General features: G+C 37.0%; 1 protein-coding gene and 1 long non-coding RNA gene across 5 annotated transcripts in view; both read right to left on the bottom strand.

Moving 5' to 3' along the window:
- Window positions 1–1,834: 1,834 nt before the first annotated feature.
- PRKACB (protein kinase cAMP-activated catalytic subunit beta) overlaps window positions 1,835–20,041 on the bottom strand; it is an 83,269-nt gene continuing 65,062 nt past the window's right edge. For all 4 annotated transcript variants that reach the window (XM_068952673.1, XM_009673234.2, XM_068952671.1 and 1 more), the window contains 4 exons: window positions 15,260–15,355; window positions 13,657–13,779; window positions 9,024–9,188; window positions 1,835–4,706 (listed from right to left, as the gene is read on the bottom strand). In XM_068952673.1, coding sequence (XP_068808774.1) covers window positions 4,581–4,706; window positions 9,024–9,188; window positions 13,657–13,779; window positions 15,260–15,355 — 510 coding nt within the window. In that variant the 3' untranslated portion in view covers window positions 1,835–4,580. The remainder of the gene's footprint in view (window positions 4,707–9,023; window positions 9,189–13,656; window positions 13,780–15,259; window positions 15,356–20,041) is intronic.
- LOC138068039 (uncharacterized) lies at window positions 16,928–20,035 on the bottom strand. Its single transcript, XR_011142577.1, has 2 exons — window positions 17,381–20,035; window positions 16,928–17,259 (listed from the first exon to the last, which is right to left on the bottom strand). It is a non-coding gene; the product is annotated as an uncharacterized lncRNA (long non-coding RNA).

Raw genomic sequence — 20,041 nt, forward strand, 5'->3', positions numbered from 1 at the left:
CAAGTTTGTCACCGGCTCTTTCTTACATGCTTCACTAACCATGAACTAATGCAAATGGATATCGCAAATAGGCTCCCTTTAAAATTTAAAGCAAAGAGCCAAGTAAGCACAATTTTTAGAAATACATTTTTGCAAATAATTTGTATTTGACCCTCTGATGGAGGGAACAGGACATCCAGATTGTACGCTTTTTAAAGTAAATTTTACTAGCTTAGAAATAACGTACTGGGAACTCCCCCAAGTGATTTCATGGAAGCCTTAAGTTCCCGTTAAGGACACTTAGGTAGGAGCTTTTTGGAGTGGTGAATCATAAGGGTATACTGTATTTTGAAGATATGCAAGTTTCTTTTGGGCAAACATGCCTTTTTGGAGTCCAGAAAGAAAGAAAAACCTAACAAAGAGTAGAAACGTTAATAGCCCTCAGGTTTAATTCAGCCCTTTATTCATTCACTTTCAACTTCTAAAGTTAGAAAGTGAAACTATCTTGAGAGATCACATCTTATCCTGAGACAGCTATCTTATCCTCATAAAAAAGAACAAACAAATGAACAACAATAACATCCCCCCCCAACCTTTTAACATAACTCTCATTTATGAAAATAAATATTTACTATCTACAGGCATTTAAACATCCTTGTGGAACTGCTAACCCCCCTACTGGAAGTGATAATTGCCCAGCCTGACATTAGACCCTTATGTTTTACCACTTAAGTCAGAGACCTTAAATAGTTAATTCCTCACAGCTTTAGAAGGTTGTGCAAGACCCACACTACCTTGTATAGAAATGCTAGCAATTGAACCCTTTTTTTTTTTTCCTCCTCCTCCTTTGGTCATACATCCAGATCAGCTATACACCTCCCAGTTTGAGAACAGAATAATCATTTTACCAGTTTCTCCTCCGTAAGTGTGGCAAGTCATAAGAACAACAGATTTGAATGACAGCTTCAAATCTGCTGCTTGACATGCTGTGTTTGCATGGGAGTTGCGGTCAAAGCCAAAGAAAAATTTTTTGCCGTTGCTTAGATCATCTTTAGAAAAAGTATAAAAGTCTTCAAAATGTATTACAGCATTTATACTATGAAACCAAGTAAAACACAAAACCACAGTCAGTAGGCGTACAACAGCATAAGCAAAGAGGTTGAAGCTCTGATCGCACGGCAGGAAAAGGAGGAGCTGCGTTACAGACAGCAGATATCAGAGCCTTTTTGAACAACACTTGCAGAAAAAGCCTCAAGACAGACAATGCCAAGACCATTAACAGTCTTTACTTCTATCAGTTGTTTCACAGCACAAGAGACACAGCACAAAGTTTGTACAGCAGGGATCTGCAGACAATTTAAAAACAGACAATTACCTTTAATAAAAAGCAGTAAGTCTGAATGTGAAGATACGAAGACAAACAATATTGCAGATAATGATCATCTTACTCTCTCTTGATTGTTTAAGTCCAACTCACTGACTTAGACACAAGTCACAGTGCCTTTAATCCACACCACGTTCTCCAAACACCCCAGTTAGTGTAAAGCTTAATGGGTCCCAACTATTCTGTGCAGTATATATTTCATCACCTTCTCATCTTGCCTTCAAACTCTATTTGCAGTGTACGGTGGAATGCAATGAATTATCATACAACATTCTGATTCACAAAGAAGCAGCACAATATTTCATGCAGTGTTGTACATAATTTAATTTGCACTTCTGTATATAAATGTTTACTATATTGCACACTATTGCAGCACTTAAAAACATCTAATTATTTGCAAAAATTAGTAAAATACTTTAAAGGATTTAAAAATAAGGGTTTTAATGCAACTGATAAGATAATAAAAAAGCAATTAACTTAATGAGATACAATCCTTTATGTTGGAAATGAAAGTTACATACAACTAGAGTACAGTTAAAATATACCATATAGTTCAACACTGAATTCCTCAAATGTGTAAAATTAACAAGCCTCTACTGTCATAGATATACAATTTTCCATATTGTGAAAAGGATTTTTAAAATTAAATACAGGTAACAATATTCTGTAGTTATATTTTTATGATTGTGTTTAAATGAGAGGGTTGAATAATACTCACATTGTCAAACGTACTCACTAATGCCTTGGAAACGGCACACTTCCCCTCCTTTTCCAAAACAGAATCTCATTTCCATACTGAAGTCTATTATGCCATACTGGAAAAGTATTTTACTTTCTAACAGGATTTTCATAAAATTAAAAAATAGCATAACATAATGGAATTAATATCATGACTTTTCCACTTATGCCCATGTAGAATTTAAACTGGATATCAGACAGACATGTCAGAATCAATTTCTTAGACTTTTGTCTTATTGTACACGCAAGATGAATGATTACAGTATTTTACAAAACAGAAAATCTCTGAATCTTATTATAAATGTAATGATTGAAAATTAAAATAACAGAATCAAATTGTGATCTCCAGCATTTATTAAAATCTTTTAAAGTTCATAAACGACAACAAAGTTACTGTAGAATTTATCGCATACAGCTAGCATACAACAGCATGTCCTTGGTCTAAATGAAATACAAAAGATTTTAACATTTTCATACAAAGGATTTCTTTAAATTTTTTAATGTGACGATATATCTTTGTTACATAAAATTTGCTACAGCAAAGTATCTTATACTTTTCTTGCACATATGTAAATATGGGTGGACAAAGACTGCATTCAGTGTCAGCCTCCTAATGACGTTGTGCAAAAATGCTCAACAACCTAAACATACAGAATGTTGGATGTTACATTTCATACTGTTTTGTAAAATGTCTACAAAGGCTTTTCTTAAAGGAGTGTTATACAGATTAAAAGGAGTTATGTCAGTGGTTTATTTTCACTGACATTGAAATACAGTGGCTATGTATCAATATAGCTCAGTTTCATTAAAAACAATTCATCCTTGTATGCATGTAAATTGATCATAAAATACGAGTCTAGTTTAAACTGTTTAGATGTGCTGTTTTAAGACAGGTCACTGAGATGGCCAGAATCAAAAGTGTACAAACAAAACTACTATGAGTAAGTTTAAAAGCAACCCCCCAAAAAGTGCTGAGCCACGGATTATTAACATTGAAATAAATGTGTAAAAGTGCCCAAAGCTAGCACATGGTAGCAATATCTTTTAAGTCAGTTGGTGAGAGTATACAAAACGTAATTAAGCCCAAATACTTATATCTGTGTGACCATACATTCTGTTTGATTGAAAGAAAGTAGGTTAGAAATGAAGACACAATGCAACTAAAATAAACCCAGCTGTGGCAGTTTTTAAAACTTTGTCTCTTTTCCTTGTGAATGAAGTGCTGTAATTAAACAGAAAATGATTGTAGCAGTACTCCATCCTCGGTTTACTAATATAGTATACCAGAATAAAATCTTGGCAATAACCTCTTTTTATTCTTAACAGCTAACAAAAAATAACCGTGTTCATCCAGCAATGCATCCATAACATTAGTTTGCATTTGCTAAACCTTTTGCCTTCTCATAGCTAATGGCAAAGCGCATTTTAATTTTTTTTTTTTTTTAAACAAATGCCTTTTTTAATCAAAAAAGGCTTGGAAAAAAGAATACTTTGGGAGCCCCAACATTGGCATTAAAAAAAAAAAAAAAAAAGTGAATCAAAACGAATCATTCTCTACAATACTGACCAAAACTTCCTTTAAGAGTTTAGGGTTCTCGTTGTTAAAAAAAAGCCATTTAATACCTGCCAAGTGAAATGCTGGTAAGTTGACTTGGTTAAATATGGTCCAAAGTCCAGACCAGGTGGAATTACTCCCTCTCATGAGACTGTAAGCTTTCGATGGTACAGTCTGGCTACAGTAATTTACCTACTGCCTAGGTGGGGAATACAAAGGAAGGAGGCAGTGACAAAAACTGCAGGGGTGTAGAAAACCAAGGCACGGGGTCTAGCTACCGTCCCCTACTTAAGCCATCCAATTGATTCTACTGAATTTTGGTCAGTCTCCAGGAAGAAATGTTTTTAAGTTAATTTAGCAGACATTTATATGGCGATAAATACTACCTTCAAAAATGCTAACAATGTTGGCTAGGTTTAGTCTGAGCTACTAAAAAAATTATTATAAACTGTAGCATCAGACACAAGACAGACAAGAATTATTGGCTGGCACAGACTAGAAGCAACATTTATCTTTCACTTCAGTCTAAATCACACTAGCCGCAACACCTTCCATTTCACTCACACAAATAATACATTATTCAAAATAAAATGGAGTATTCTTGGGTAAAAAACTACTTCATTTTAAAGGGGGAAAATGAACAATACACAGAAACAAAGGAACAACAGAAACCAAAGTTAAGTAGGAAAGTGGTCTAGTATTCTGTGTTACTGCACAAACAGTGCTTGCTTAATTGTGCCTAGTTAGAAGGGTTGGTGCAAACCGCACACATGGAAGATGGCAATAAAGACCTCAGTCAGCTTTGTGGAATGAAGGAACTAGGTAACTGTTTTGACATATGACGGTCTCAGCTCCACCTCATCTGTTAACAGAGTGCAAAGATCCCAATGTGAGCCCTGATGTCATCTTGTCCTCTTACTCCTACTAAAAATCAGCAAATTCTTTTGCACATTTTTCTGTTAGAGACACACGAATATCTTCTTCTTCATAGTCATCAAAGTTGCTGGTATCTCCAGGGCCTCTGCACTTTGGTATGAACGGAGCTTCTACCTGTATGCGGAAGAAAAAGCACATGAAATGTTGTCATCAGCCTAACACCTTCAGTTTTAACATGAAAATGAACAAAATCCCTATCACTTCTCAAATCCTGCCAAGAAAGCTTAACCTTGATATTAAAGTGAACTGGCTTACAGTTTTGGCACATAATTAAAACCAGCCTAGAAGGTACAGGCCTAAGTGTATGAATATAAGTTAAAAAAGACTAAAATCTCACTGACGAATATGAAATAAAGATCTACTTTCACTTCAGAACACAGTTGAGCTCTCTCCTTCCCACTTCCTAGGTCCTAGTGCATGTAATTTCATCCTGTTCTCTCACTAGATGATAAAAATCCTGTCAGATTGAAAACAACAAAAAAAAACCAAACCAAAGCAAGAAAACCCAACCCCCCCCCCCCCCCCCCAAAAGCAAAAACCAAATGACTTTGTGAAAAGCTCCTCCTCTCTCAGCTCATCAGCTGCGTGGTGAGGTTCACACGTAAGCGAAACGATCGCGCCGGAGTCGTCATGTACGTAGGGAAGTGGTTTTGTTACGCCCAACACTATCCAAAAATCTCAGGGCAGTTTGGAACCCATATTCCCCCCTCGTATTTACCAATAAGCCTCTATTTGCAAATATAAACTAATCTAATACAACTTTAAAATAAAATTTGTTCCGTATCTCCCACAAAGTTCCTCATAGGACATAACTGGTTAAATGAGAAGGGAAAGCCTCCTCAAAGCTAGTCCACAAGGAGAGAGAGCCCACGACTTGAAGGGGGCAGCTAAACGATTGCCATGGAAAGCCAGGGCAGCTTTAATGAATGATAGGGAAACCCCTTTTGGTGAGGACTAACTGCACAGCCTCTAAAATCCACAAAAATACTCAATTAGCCTTGAGTGCATTTTTGTGAACTGCATGGTAGCAGGAAATTCCCATGTAGGTATTAGAACCAGGAATTTTCCAGGATTCTCTTAAGTGCTGCTGCTTAAAGTCGATGGAACCTGCAACTTGCTGATGCTGACCTTAAACATCAAATCCTTGGGTCTGGTTGTGACTTAACAGCCTCAATCCTTCTGTCCCAGTTAGTGCATGGCAGCTTCTACTCATTTTGGAAGCTCAGCTGAAGATAACAGGACATGAAGTTACAGGTCTGCGCAGACACATACCTAAATGTTTATAGGCTTACAGCTTATGCTGTCCCTACACGGTCAGAGGAAAAAAAAATTGTCAACTTGTGAACACTGGAAAGCTATCCTAGGGAACAGGCCGTGACTAATAAATTTCATTTTCACTCAGCTAATATCAATTCAAATGTTAATCCATCTAATCTATCAACACCCCATAAAGATCAAAAGCAAGCTTAACTACTCTGTAAAACAGTCTAAATATTAGAATTGGTGGTTTGCTGGAAGAAGGAACGAGCAGGGCTTGAGGCTGAGGGGAGGTGTAGGCCAAACGGACGGCGGGGAAGGGAGCGAGGGCCCGGAGCGCGGGGAGGCGCTGCGCAGCGGCAGGCCCAGGGCAGACGCGGGCTGGAGGCAGGGCTCAGTCCCGCGTTGTGCCCTCCCATTCGACAGGTGCCTGATTATCTACCTTTATGGCACGCAAAATTCAAGATCCTTTGAGGCCATGCAAATTTACACCTGTAAAAACTGGGAAATACAAAGTAATCACACAGCTGTCTTTCAGTGGGACTTCCCGAGGAGCGCGTGGGCCAGAGGCAGCCTGCAGGGCAGCTGGGGCCACGGCTGGCGCGTGGCGCCCCGACCTCCGTGCGTTACTGACTGGCGGTTGTGGGGCAGGGAGGGGGGATCCATAAAATGAGAGAGGTACAGCACACACAACGCAACTTGAACACGGCTACCTCTGCATGATAACGTCATACATGCACAAGAAACACTAACTTTCTGCGTTTACAGGCCACGCTACAATTGTCAGGTGTACGTTTTTTTGTTCCTAAAACCAAATTTGTGTTCAAGTGAACTATACCGACAGTATACACGGACCATGTACCTAGCCTGCAAAGCCAAACATCTTTATTTACCATTATCTAAATTCTATGTTCTCTGAAATTAATTTTCAATTACTCTCTATCAGCAAAACTCAGAGCACACGAAATAGCTTATTCAGAGCCCAAATTTCAAAAACAGTTCAAATGAGACACCTCAAACAGTTATTTCTGTCTACGTTTCATAAACTTTTTCCTATTATCTTCACTGAGGAAACCGCTAGCAAGTGATTAAAGGAGATAATACTGGTTTCTAATGGAAATATCTGCCTGGCCTTAAGTACAACCATATTATCAAGCCGTACTTTAATGAAGAGCTACACAAACACACAAAAACTCCAGTTATCTGAGTTGTTCTTTTCTGAAATAGTAGGTAACTGACTGCATCACTTATGACTGCAGCATAGCAGTACTATTCATATTACACTACCTGCCAAGGAACTGCTTTTACTTAACACACTAGATTTATTCAGGAAAATAACAAAATGCCATAGTAAAAGTTGGTATAAAACTTAAGTTTATTGCTGTCTTTCTACGATCCCTTAAATGATTATTATAATATACACAATATAATGTTGTTTTAGATCCCTAGTAAGATGGTATTTGTTCTTCACAATTAATAGTTGAAGAACAATTCAGCATTAGTTCTCACAGTCCTTTAAAACTAGTAATAGCTATTCTGACTGTACTGCTAGTTTACATTTTAAAATATTTCTTGTTTTTATACAAATAAATTTCTACAGCAGTGCATTAACAGTGCTAAGAATACTTAAGGCAGAATTGAAACATATGATTTAATATTACAGGGCCAGGGTGTCACAAAAAGGCATAACAGGGAATAAAACTCATTGCATATAAAAATGTCCTGTAAACAGGCATTAAGAAAGAAGAGAACAGAGAATTACACGTCTGCAATGGGGAATCTTTTCTTAAAATGTCTGTACTTAACACAAAGAATACAAGATGTGTTAATAGTATCCTGTCTTCTAGTAATTAATACACTAGTGAATACTATAACAACTGTACTGTCAATTTGTGTGGCCAAACAACCAGTTTCTTTTTATAAACTATTGTCAGTATTTAGGTTCGGCCTTTAAAATGCTTCCATTACAGCAGCAAGTTCATCCCTCTATAGTCAAGACTGCTAGCAGTTCAACAATGTAAATCAACTCCTTGAAATGTTATCACTTGACTAACATCTTTACCAATATCTAAGCAAAAAATTATTTCTTCACCTGAATTTTCTGGGATAGCACTACCGATTTCAGTCTTTTACTGCTATCTATTTAAAAACAAAACCAAAAGTTCAGAGGTTGCACTTAAAAGAACAAATAATTTCCTAGGTACCTGTCTCTGGCAACTCGCTAATCTACAGGTATTTAACTACGGCTCTACCTTCAGAGGGAGAGGAAGCTCAAGAGTTGCTGGAAGACAGACCTAGACAGAATTGTCATCATCCTCATCTCTTCCCCCCAGCTTCCTTTCCCAGCTCTGCTCCACTTTTCCTGCCAGACGCTAACGTGTGTCTCTGATTTCTTAGCGACTGCTCGTGCTCTGATAATATTCCCAATTCTCCTTGTTGCTTTCATTCTTATGCAGGTCTGAAGCGCAGAGACTGGGCACGGACTTTTTTTTTTTTTTTTTTAAAAAACAAAACAAAAACACACACGTGCGCGCACACACACAATTTATGCTGGTCAAGCAGGTCTAGAAAATCTTTCTACAAATGCCAAAAAATAGCATTCAGTAGGGCTCTTAGTGTTTCTACAGCTTATGGAGCTGCACTCAAAGTGTAGTGTGAGAATAATAAAAGTCCTCTCTACACCTGAGTCCTGTCCCAGTTCCAGATAAAGCCAGAGCCACGGAGGGAGCACACCTCTTCTGCTGAAGAGCAAAAGCTCTAGCTTTGGCTAGAGCATCTCTATGCTGAAGGACAATCTGACTCTAGTTGGAAAGGCATACAGATTCCTCTCTGCTGCAGAGGAGTATTTATAGATCCCATTATAGCAGGGATTAAACAGAAAGCAACAGAGGCAAGAGATGGCTCATTCTGAGATAGTCAGGAAATAGACCAAAGCATAACAGGTGTTAACAGAACAGGAAAGCATGCAGACATCAAGGATAAGTTAGTGTGTTGTAAGCATTAAGTCAATCAATATATTTTTTTCACAGTCTTAAATTTAAGCTACTTTCACCTATTCTCAGTTTAATTAAAAGTGACAGGTTTAGGAAAGGAAAAATAAGCAAAACAATTAGAAACACAGATTTGACTTCCTCTCCAAAAATCTGTAATAGTTTTGATAACAAGGTGGCTCACCTTTCTCTGGTAAATGGCAATCCAATCTGTAGTTGCAAACCACTTGTGGTTCTTTATGTCATTTACACCATTCTTGAGATTTCCATACCGTTTGGTCAAATCTACCTGGAGTAAATTTCTTAGAAGATCCTTTAGGTCTGAACTGAAATGTGATGGGAACCGTACCTGAAAATACATATCCACAACATTAAAAAAAACCAACATACAAATTTGATTCTTCTGTGAAGTGAAACAATGTTGATACAAAAGGAAACATGGGGGCCATTTTCTGTTCTTCTTCTAAACATATATCAAGTAGGAATGTGGGAAAAGACATATGATTAGGCATTTCTGTTCCATAGAGCCTTCAATCAATAGCATTACCTTGAACTGAAAGTTTCTAGATCTGACCGAGTAGAGGGGAAAGTATTATTATAATGCAAGAACGATGCAAAAGCCAAATTTAACTTTGGCTAAATTGTATCTCACCAACACATCTCAAGTCATTCTCAACTAACTTCTAGGATCAAATTTTTAGATTTTATACATATGTATGTAGGTATTTATACACATATGTACACACACAGAGGAGCATAGAGTGTACATACACACACACACTCTGAAATAATTCTACATTCTGCAGTCACGCATGAAAATTTAATCTGGAACTTTATGCTGCACTGTAAGCTGTTTCTGATAACTAAATATACCAATGTCAAAACTCTCAGATAAATAACACAGCACTGTTTGAACATAGCATGCAGACGAGTTTTACTTGCCAATACAATTCACTCTAACCTGGCTAAGAAATACCTGAAGATGACTCACAGGACATAACTACTTGGCAAAAGAGCTACTGACAGCATTTGAAATTGGAGAGTAGAGAAATGGGAAGACAAGAGTTAAAGTTTTACTTTTCATGCCTATAGTCACAGTACTTGACACTTGCTATATTCAGCTGGTCAGTTGTGAAATAAACGCAGAACATAGAATTATTTAAAATAAAAAGATAATGTGAAATCAAGAGGTCTGATAATCAAGGACACTGCTTAAATTAATCTGTCAAAGTTATATATGCTTCTAGAGTCGTAGTAGTAGTACATGAGAAACAGTGTTTAATGAATATTATCCCTGGACAGCTGAGTGGTAAAGAAATATTAGTTCCCTACTTAAAAAACGGAGTTAAGTGCATGAGGCAGATTATATGACTTTAAGGTTACAAAGGAAATAAACTGCTAGCTGAGAACTGAATGTAAGAATTTCCAGAAATGGAGTTTAGTACTGTTTCCACAACCCTCCGTCTTTGGACGTGGTAAAAAAAAAAAAAAAAATTAGATAATCAATAGTAAAAATGTAGAGCAAGTTAGATATCACTGCAAAAAATAGCCATTCTTTTCTTTAGAAGAGAAATCTTTCTTTAGAAGATAAAATTTGAGTTCATTTTAAAAATCAGCAATTTAGTTAAAAATATATATTGGTAAATGAATTTCCATACATTCATGCAGACAGATGAAGGACACAGTTTTACAAGTTCTTTCAAAAAACTTCCAAAGCAACTTAACCTCCCTCATGCCCCCTCCCTCTATCCCCCAACAAGCAACTCTAGGACAGTCATTGCACGTTCAGTAAAAAGACCATGGCTTGAAACACCATCACCACTTCCAAAACATACTTGTCTTTCAGTTTCGTTACGGGGTGAACAAATTGGACACGCTTAGCTAGGAACTGATTTAGCTTAACAGATAAGATCACTAAGCGAAACCTACCTATTTATAGTCTAATACTATATTTACTGCTTCTTTTTTTTCCTCGTCTTTCTCTTTTCTGTTACCGCTCATGTTTTGCTGCTTCTTGCATTTTCCCGAGAATATCTGTTGTTCCTGTCCCCTGACTAAGGAAGTAAACTGCAAAGTAAAATTATCTACATCTCTTATAATTATTGCACTGTTTTTACTTTTTCTCTACAAATGGAACAGCAGAAGAAAAACTGTTAGCAAGCTATACTGATGTACACTGACTGAATACTGAAATTTAATTTTCTAAAGCTACATTTACAGTGGTTTTTTTATTTTACATTGCTTTCCGTACAGCATTATTTCACAACATTCTGCAAGAAACATACAGGTTGCAGTGACTGGATAGTTATAAGTACTTTTCTTTAGTTACAACGTAGCTAGGCAAATGTGAAAGGTTAACATATATTAACTACCTTTCTTCCAAATATCATATTAATTTCCTATTTGTCCCATATAACAGATAATTAACATTCCTTAGAGGCACAACCAGATATTTCATTAATTCAATCATTTTGCCTCAGCAAGAGCAAAGTCCAAGTTAGAAACAAAGTGGATATAAGTATGACATTTTCTTGTTCACTGTTCCTTAACTCATTAAAAAGGAATGCAAACAATCTGCTGTACATGATGCACAGTCTCACTTCATAAACACTTCAGTTACAGTTGAATGTTCTGGAATGAAATATGAGTCGCTTTTGGGCAGAAACAGTAATGGCAAAGAGAAAAATTTCATATTTAATGACCTAGCAAAACTTTATGCAGACTGAGGGAAAAAAAACCTAAACATGCTTTCAGGCCTGTTTTTAAAATCAATACTCCAGCTATTTCTTCCCCTCCATTAATGATACCTTTACTAATTTACTGAAGGATATAACTATCTGGCTATACAGTTCCCACAAAACAGAAAATACTAGCTGACCTGTCAAGGACTATACATAAAGATGATGTGCTTTTGCACATCTATTTTCCAGTTTAAATTTGATCATTGGTTTTATAATTCTACTCCAATTATTTTGATTTAGTGTTTACAGCAAAGACTCATCAGATGAATTTAAACGAAGCACTCATACCAAACCGTAAGACAGTTGGCTTCTGCCAAATCACAGAGCCTTTACTCAATATAACTTCATTAGATATTGTATTCATAGCTACTCTGAAAGAAACAAGTTTAACATTTAGCATAGACTTAGCCACTGACATTCAACAAAATGTGAACAAGGCGTCATTTGCCAAGGGACAAGCGACTGGGCTTATTTGCTAAAGAACATTTTAGCAGGCTTTTCCCAGCCTCTTTCTGCCCGACTTAAGAGGTAGCCTTCCAACACTGTCCCTGGGAATGCAGCTTGGAGCACTCGACACCTTAGTACTTCAGTTTAAGCTTTCCTTTTACTTCATGTCATTCCTTACTTTTCTTCACATTTCTGCCAAGAAGTTGCTGACGCAGGAAGATACTGCATACTTGATTAGGTATTTACAGTACAGAAGCTACGCGAATGAAGTGTCCGGGAGTTCCCTAAAAGAAACTATTTTACTCCTTTTGAAAGGAGCGTTTGACAAGAGGGATTTCCAGAAAGCACTTCCTGCAGTGCAAATTCACATTCCAGCCTAACTGAGTAGTAATTCCCTTATGTAGCTAACACTTAAATTTTCTTCTCATTATATCATGCTCATATAACACGTTCGTTTTTGGTATTTGGTGCAATTTCAAAAAAAAAAAAAAAAAAAAAAAGAGTTCCTCATGAATTAACCCATGTTTAGTTTCCCCCTTTTTACATCTTAAAATAACTCTCATTTAAGAAAACACATTTCATGGAAATATATGCATCCCCCCTTATTACAACAACAAGGAGATACAAACAGATATGAATTAAAAATGAGCCTTAGGAAGCTATTTGGGCCTGAATTCCGTTTAATTTTTTGTTTTTTGCTGTCATAGTTCTATTTTTGCACATCACTACTGATTTACAGAAAAGGTACTTCTGCCGATACATCTTAGTTCATTCAAGGAACTGCAGCAACTATGCCTACCTATAAAAGAGGATTTGTCAGCACACAAGCCAACAAGACCTTCTTCATTTAATTAAGGTCTAATAAAGGAAATGCCTTGCATTGTACCACAGTGCCCGCTAAGGCACTACCCTTGATTAGGGCTACAAAAACACTGTGGCAAGGCACAGACGTTTGCAGGAGCAAGGAAGAGAACTGCAACAAATCAAGTGAGCAGAAAGAAACAAAAAGAAACACGGGCTAGCAGGAGAAACAGAATCACCACACTATCATGTTTTAGCACATTAAGAGACTGTCATGAGGAATAAGAGGGAATAACTGGAAAAAAATATTTTTAACGATTTTATATAACAGCGAAAGCTGGACAGAACATTAGACCTATCTGGAACTACAGGACTTTGCTGTTGCAGAATTAAAGAAATCTACTGTGAATCATGGAAACTCTTCAGAGCTTCTCAAAAGCTGCAAAAATGTTTCAATAAAGAGAATAACCAGGCAAGTTAAACATACACATAAATAGAAGTTAATAGTTGTTGAAACATTTTTATCCAAGTGTAAAATGATATAATTTCACAATGTCTGTAAAACTAATAACTTGCATTTTAAATGTGAAGGAAGGGAACAGTAAAGGTAGCAAATGTTCAGATTTTTAAAGCATCAATTTATTATTACAGTAACAATGTCTGTACTGAAGTAACATACGTTAGGAACTTTTCCCACGTTTTGTCCAAATTGCTAAGTATCTAGTAACTAGTTAATTCTGCATCAACTCCACACAAAAATCAGGTTCTGCAAAGACAATGAGAAACAAAACAATTGTATTTTCAGAATCGTACGGCGCCTTCACTCACCTTGCCAGACACAATCTTCTCATAAATCTGAATGGGCTGATCTGCAAAGAACGGGGGATATCCAGCTGCCATTTCATAAATTAACACTCCTAATGCCCACCAATCTACTGCCTTGTTGTAACCCTGGGATAAAAATGAGAAATACTACTGTTAGAATCATTTTTAGCATAGTGCAAGACTTCCAATATATCTCTAAAATACAAAGAAAGCAAATAAATTCTTGCCTCTTTAATATAGAGCTTGCTGTCTAGTTCAAAACAAACTAAAGTTCTCAAATGCCAGCAACTTATATACTTAAAACTTAACTCACTGGTGAACCTGAAACATTTTGTGCATATTCCTGTGCTGAGTTTCAGCACCGCAATTACACAGGTGTGACAACGTGACAGATCAGCACAACTCTTTCCAAATAGTCTTGTTACAGAGATATTAAAACTTTTTCCAAAGCTTAAAGAAAAGTAATTAAATATAAGAATACTTCCTATACTGCATACTGTCATCTTTTTAATACATTACTCATATATCAGTACATTAAAGTTTTCACTTTTGGTAAACTAGTTATCTACGTGATAATTAAAAATTTAGTTAATTAGCTGCTGTTGATCATTTATGACATGATCTTTAAAAGCCTTGAGCATAAAGTCATTAGGTAAATCTTATTTAATAGTGAAAAAGGAGGGGAAAAAACAAAGAAATAAACTCCTCCAGCAATTATACACATGTAAGTACAACTTTCTAAGGGTTAAAATTCAGTCTTTTCTGAAAAAAAGTACTACGGAAAAATGGTAGTAGAAGCATTGCAGTTTTTTCTTCTATTGCTTTAGCTGTATAGAGCCAAAGAAAATTCTACCCCAAAAGCTGCAAACAGTCAACATTTTCTCCCGAAATAAAGGTACTTTCTATTTACTTTTAAAGAACTGCAAAGGGCATTTAATTAAACTATACATTAAATGCACAAATTAACATGATATCAGAAGTAGTTCCATAAACTGTAGAGATATTTTTCCTTTGCAAAACATGAAGAGCTGCAATTGAAAAGCTCTATTACAGTAAGATTTCTTTTATGTTCAAACGTGTTAGCGCAAGCGTAAGCTTAAACTGCATGTACTTTATGCTCAAAATCAGTACTTTTTCATATTCAATTTCATGCAAAGTGCTATAAAACTCTTGCAATTAATTATCTAATTACTTCTGATTCATCCAATATACAGCTCTTGCTATCTCTGGAGCTCTGTTCTATCTGTTACCACTTCAGAATGTAACCACTCAGACCTGCTGTTACGATAAGGAGGCTAATTAAATAACCTAACTACAGTTTCTTTAAAGCCTGTTTTCCTTCACAAGCTACTGGCAAGCATACATAGAGTTCTGTATTGTTGCACAAAAACCCCTGCTACGGGGTCATTTTCGGTATACTAGAAGATACTTGCATCAATTCCATTTAGTATACTTCAGTGAAAGCTGATTAGTCAAGATTTCATTTTCAGAATTATCAGCAATTGTTTATGCCTCAGAGTTTAATGATTTGCTGATAATTTTTAACTGTATCAAATGCATGGCCTAAACAAAGAGGCAATTATCATTCATAAAACTGAAAAAATACCTTGCTGAGAATTATTTCAGGTGCCAAGTATTCTGGAGTTCCACATAACGTCCAAGTTCTTCCTTTTACTCTTTTTGCAAAGCCGAAGTCTGTGACCTGGCATCAGAAGAAAAGGAAAAAAAAAATATATAAAGAAAGCAATTTTATACAGAGAAACAACTTGTCTCTCAGATTGTATGGTAACATATAGTTAGGTGCATCTTATGTAGCCAGCTTTTCTGATATTGGAATTCAGATGAAATTTGTTAGAATGTTTCTCACGATAAAAACTAATACAAAACCAAATAGTGCAAAATAGGCATTCCCTACGTCACACAAGCTACTCTAATTCAAAAATCAGTGGGAACTATGACTTATTAGCCGTATCGATGTACTGTAATTACATTAATCATTTTTTCTTATAGTTTTCACTGACTGTTTATATTGCTGAAAGCTTAAAGAATGCAAACGTGAACAAGATATTTATCCTCTCCTTTAGCTGACAAACAGATCACAAAAAAGGTCAAGATACCAGTGAGTCTTGTAAATTTGGAAATTTTTATTGCATAAGTGTATAAAGGTTATATGGAAAATTACTGTGGGAATTAGACAACAGAAGAGAGGTCTTCCAGTAACTTCTCATTCTGAGCATCTTTGACAGCATCGCCAGTCCAGCTTGTTTATCTGAGGAGTGGGGATATCTCCCAGGGAAATGTTATGAACTAATGCAACGCGTCCTGTCAAATTAAGCAGTAATTTTATTCACAAATGGCAAGTTCTTGCCCATTATAAATTCTTCATTCCACTCGTCATGTTTTCTGGAGAAAGTTCTCAAACTTTGCATACTACCTCATCATCCTCTGTAGGATTTTTCCCTTACCATATTGCATAACACATATGGAAACCAGCAGGATACAAGTGAAATTCTGGGATTGGGTTCAAGCTATGAAGTCTACGCTTCTTTCAGGATCCATTTCTTTCGTTTTCTTCTTGGTATCATTTTCAAACCATTCACTAAGAAAGCACACTGTACCACAACAATAATTACTACTAATTACGCGGTAACCTGTGCTGATGGCTCTGATGCACTTACGTCACGCAATCACAGTTAAACAAGCCAAACTCGAAACAGCCAAGCCAGCTTTCATTGCAATTTTCATAGAAATGGCAGTAATCATGCCTGCAACTAAACGGAGAGGGCGACAGGCTCACGATATAGACCTGCTTCAGTCAACACTGAATCATTTCTGTATTTATGAACACCTATCAGTCCACGTGAGAAGAGTGCACTGCACACATGGGACGGACAGAAATGGCTTCAAAATTCAGAGAGAAAAACGTATGGAGCTTCAACAAGAAAGCTAACTGGAGCTGTTAGTATCAACAGCATCAACACAGGAACACAGAAGTCCTCCTCTGTTTAGTAGTGGCAGCTAAGCAACCTCAGGTGGGAAGTTTGACTGCTGGACCTATTACCCTAAGTGGTTTGCCCACCATCACAAAGACACATTGTTGCATACTACCAAGGATCAACAATCCTGCCAGAGGTTATTCATAACTTCATATTCACAGTGCTCCCCAAACGCATTAACAAAATCTATTTCTAGTCTTCGTACAGTGTTATTTTGTTCTGAATGCAATTTTATTTTACAGTTAGAAATAATAAAATATTAATCCTTTCCACTCCTCTCAATAAACATTTTTATTATAAAGTTTTCTGTTGGATTCTGGCAAGGTAAAAGGTAGGACACAGTGAAGGAAGAAGGGCTTCTACTGTATAAAGAGTACAAGGTATTGCAGAGTGCTTGTTGCTGTATACCGCCTTCCTGCTTGTCGTTTTGATCACATAAACACAGGAACTAAAAGGAAGATGAGGAGGTGCCATGAGAAGATGATGTAAAACAAAATAAGTCATTTGCTGCACTGCAGTTCTTAGATGCTGTCTCTTATAGTTGAGATTTTGAGCATATTCAGAGAGGTGCAGGATCCAGACAAACTACTAAGCAGAATCCAGTATGAACCTGGGGGGAAAAAAACAAAAAAACAAATAGCTGGTCTTCATCATACCTCTAATATGAGCTTACCATACTTTTAATATCAGCTACATACATATCATATACACACATGCCAAAAGATGCTTACCAACATCCTCCACAGTGCTACTGGCTGACTGAACACAGGATTTAAAAGATGCAAATCCAGGCATCAGGCAGGAGAACTGGGTTTCCAGGCCCGTCGCAGGGAGTTCTTGGTCCTCCTTTATTTGCTGCGTCTTGCATAAGGAAGAAATCTAATCTCCGGACACACTTTCACTCCTAGATTCACTGTTAGTCTTAAGTCATCTGCATTGCCTTCAGAGTCCCTTCAAAATGTCCTTCAGGAGCCTTAGACAAAAGCCGGTCCAGCATCTCATAATATGGGCAGGTATTGTGCACACGTGATTACAAAAAGTCCAGTCTTGGTACTCCGCTTTCTTGTAAATGATTGCCATATACTTCTTTTTAGCTTAGCAAACATCCCGCTTGACCGTCCAGTTTAGTAACGATGACAGAAGTGTTTCATCAGCAACATCTCACCTTTGAGGTTTCCTGCACTTTCACTTCTTTCCAATAGACGAGGAAAAGGGGACCACTGCATACCTCTGGTAAGGAGCGCATAAGGCATGGTGCCATTGCATAACACTAGCTGCCTGCTGAATTTAGATGCAAGTAAATGCAAAAAGAGTGAACAAGGCTGCAAGCCAGAGTATTTAAAAAGGGAAAAAATATCCCATCACCAAGGGTCGAATTCACTTCACCTGATTTTAGACATCCATATTGTAAATGTCTACATTTCTAATCTCCTAATCCAGACTCTCCTAGTCAACTGAAAGAATTAGACACTTCTAGAATGTGATTCATCTGTTCTTAGTTATTTATACTAGGAAAAAATGAATCATGCCCTGGAATCACATGTTTTTCTCCACTGGTAATATAGAGAATTTAGATAAATAATTCTAATACAGACAATACAGACACTACATTGAAGGCATCTGAATTTGGACAGCTGGATCTCACCTCCTGAGTCCTGAACAACTGTGTAGACAAACTAGCACCAGGTACAGTGCAAATCCGTGTAAAAAAGCAACCAGCGAACCATCAGAACACCACTGAATATAGTAGATATGTCTATACAGACATTAATATTTAAGTACTTCAAAACAAGTTTTCTGGTTTTCAGCATGAGTACAAGATACTCAGCACCTTGCCAATTAACTACCTTCAGAGAATGTATCGTGGAAACAGGAAAAAAAAAAATCCTCCCCCCCAACTTTTAACTATTCATAACTGAGCTCAGCATGAAGTCACTTGCTCACCACATACACAAATCCCTCAAGCACTACTCATTAAAAACTACTTTAAAAAGCAAAGAACTGCAAAAAGGAAAGACAAATGCCTCACTAACTTTACCAAATGGTATTTCGTCACATGGAAGATGACTGGGAATTTCAAGTAAGTAAATATGGCACAGCTTCAACAGCTCTCTACCCCCCAAAACAGGATGGGTTGCCAGTCAAAAGATCACACACGTTAATCTAGAAGCTGTTTTTTTCCATTTCAAGAAAATCAGCGTGAGATTATTAATATATAACCTTTTGACAAATACGTTACATGGAAAACTTACTGAAAGCATATCACTTGTAAACAATCCTTTTTCTTATCCCAACTGCAAACTGTTTTTAATCATTTCTAGTTCTATTAATGCTTTCAGGTCATGAGTGGATAAAAAGCAATGAGATTTTTTGTTTTTAAAATTTCAATTATAGGGTGGGTGACTCAAAGTTGCCTAAATAGTAATTTCCCTTGCCATTGTTTGAAGGACTGTAAAGCTAACATTACTAAAGGCATATGCAAATGGTGCCTTATGGGAGTCTTCTTGAGATTATAATGTCTTGCGATTTGATTCTGACAGTTGCGCTGTATGGGTTGAATACATCTATCTATATTTGAGGACTTGCAGGTTGTTTCTTTCAAACCAAGTTGATCTGCCACAGGTTTCTCTTCACTATGCTTCTGTGCATCTATCAAGAATGCACACAAACTTTTGTTTCCCCAAACAAAAGTTTTTTAAATTAAAAAATGTTTGATTAAGTTAAAAAAAGTGAAAGCAGTCCCTTTGATCAGAGATCCAGTACCCTGCTCCAAAGGCTTCCTTCCTTAGCTTTTTCTCACAGCTACATTGGCAATGCTTGCCTGTGCTTTTTGTTGCCTGGCTTTTCTATCTGTGACTACTGTCTGGAATAATTTTGCTCATGTAATACTTGGGCTCTGTGCACAGGAAAACCTCCTTTTTCTGCTCAACTCAGCTCTTACTTCAGATCTTTCAAGAAGGTTAGCACTCTCCAAGCGTGGGATTCATTTGACTGAAGTTAGGTACTATACTGCAGGTGTCAACATCTAAGCTGGTCATCCTAGGCTACCTAGGGCACCTTTCATCTCATTCCTGGGCTGATGTGCAAAAGTAGGTCAGTGGACAGAGCCACACAGATGCCTGCTTCTCTCCGCAGACCATGAGGGAAATCTTGACAACTCGCTCAAACGCAGACATCTCCACTCCACCCTACACATTAATTTTAGTCAGAGAACATTCAATCCAAGAGTTTCAACTGTTAACAAGTCATTGGGCATTTTAATGCTCCCTGAATATAGGCTAACATGCCAACCAGCTTCAACAGACCTTTTATTTTACACACATTGGCTAGAATTATCTAGCCTACAACCCAAGACAAGGCTCCCCTCTCTAAACATAGGAAGAATACCGTAC

This window comes from Struthio camelus, chromosome 8, assembly GCF_040807025.1.
Source record: "Struthio camelus isolate bStrCam1 chromosome 8, bStrCam1.hap1, whole genome shotgun sequence".
Lineage (NCBI taxonomy): Eukaryota > Metazoa > Chordata > Aves > Struthioniformes > Struthionidae > Struthio > Struthio camelus.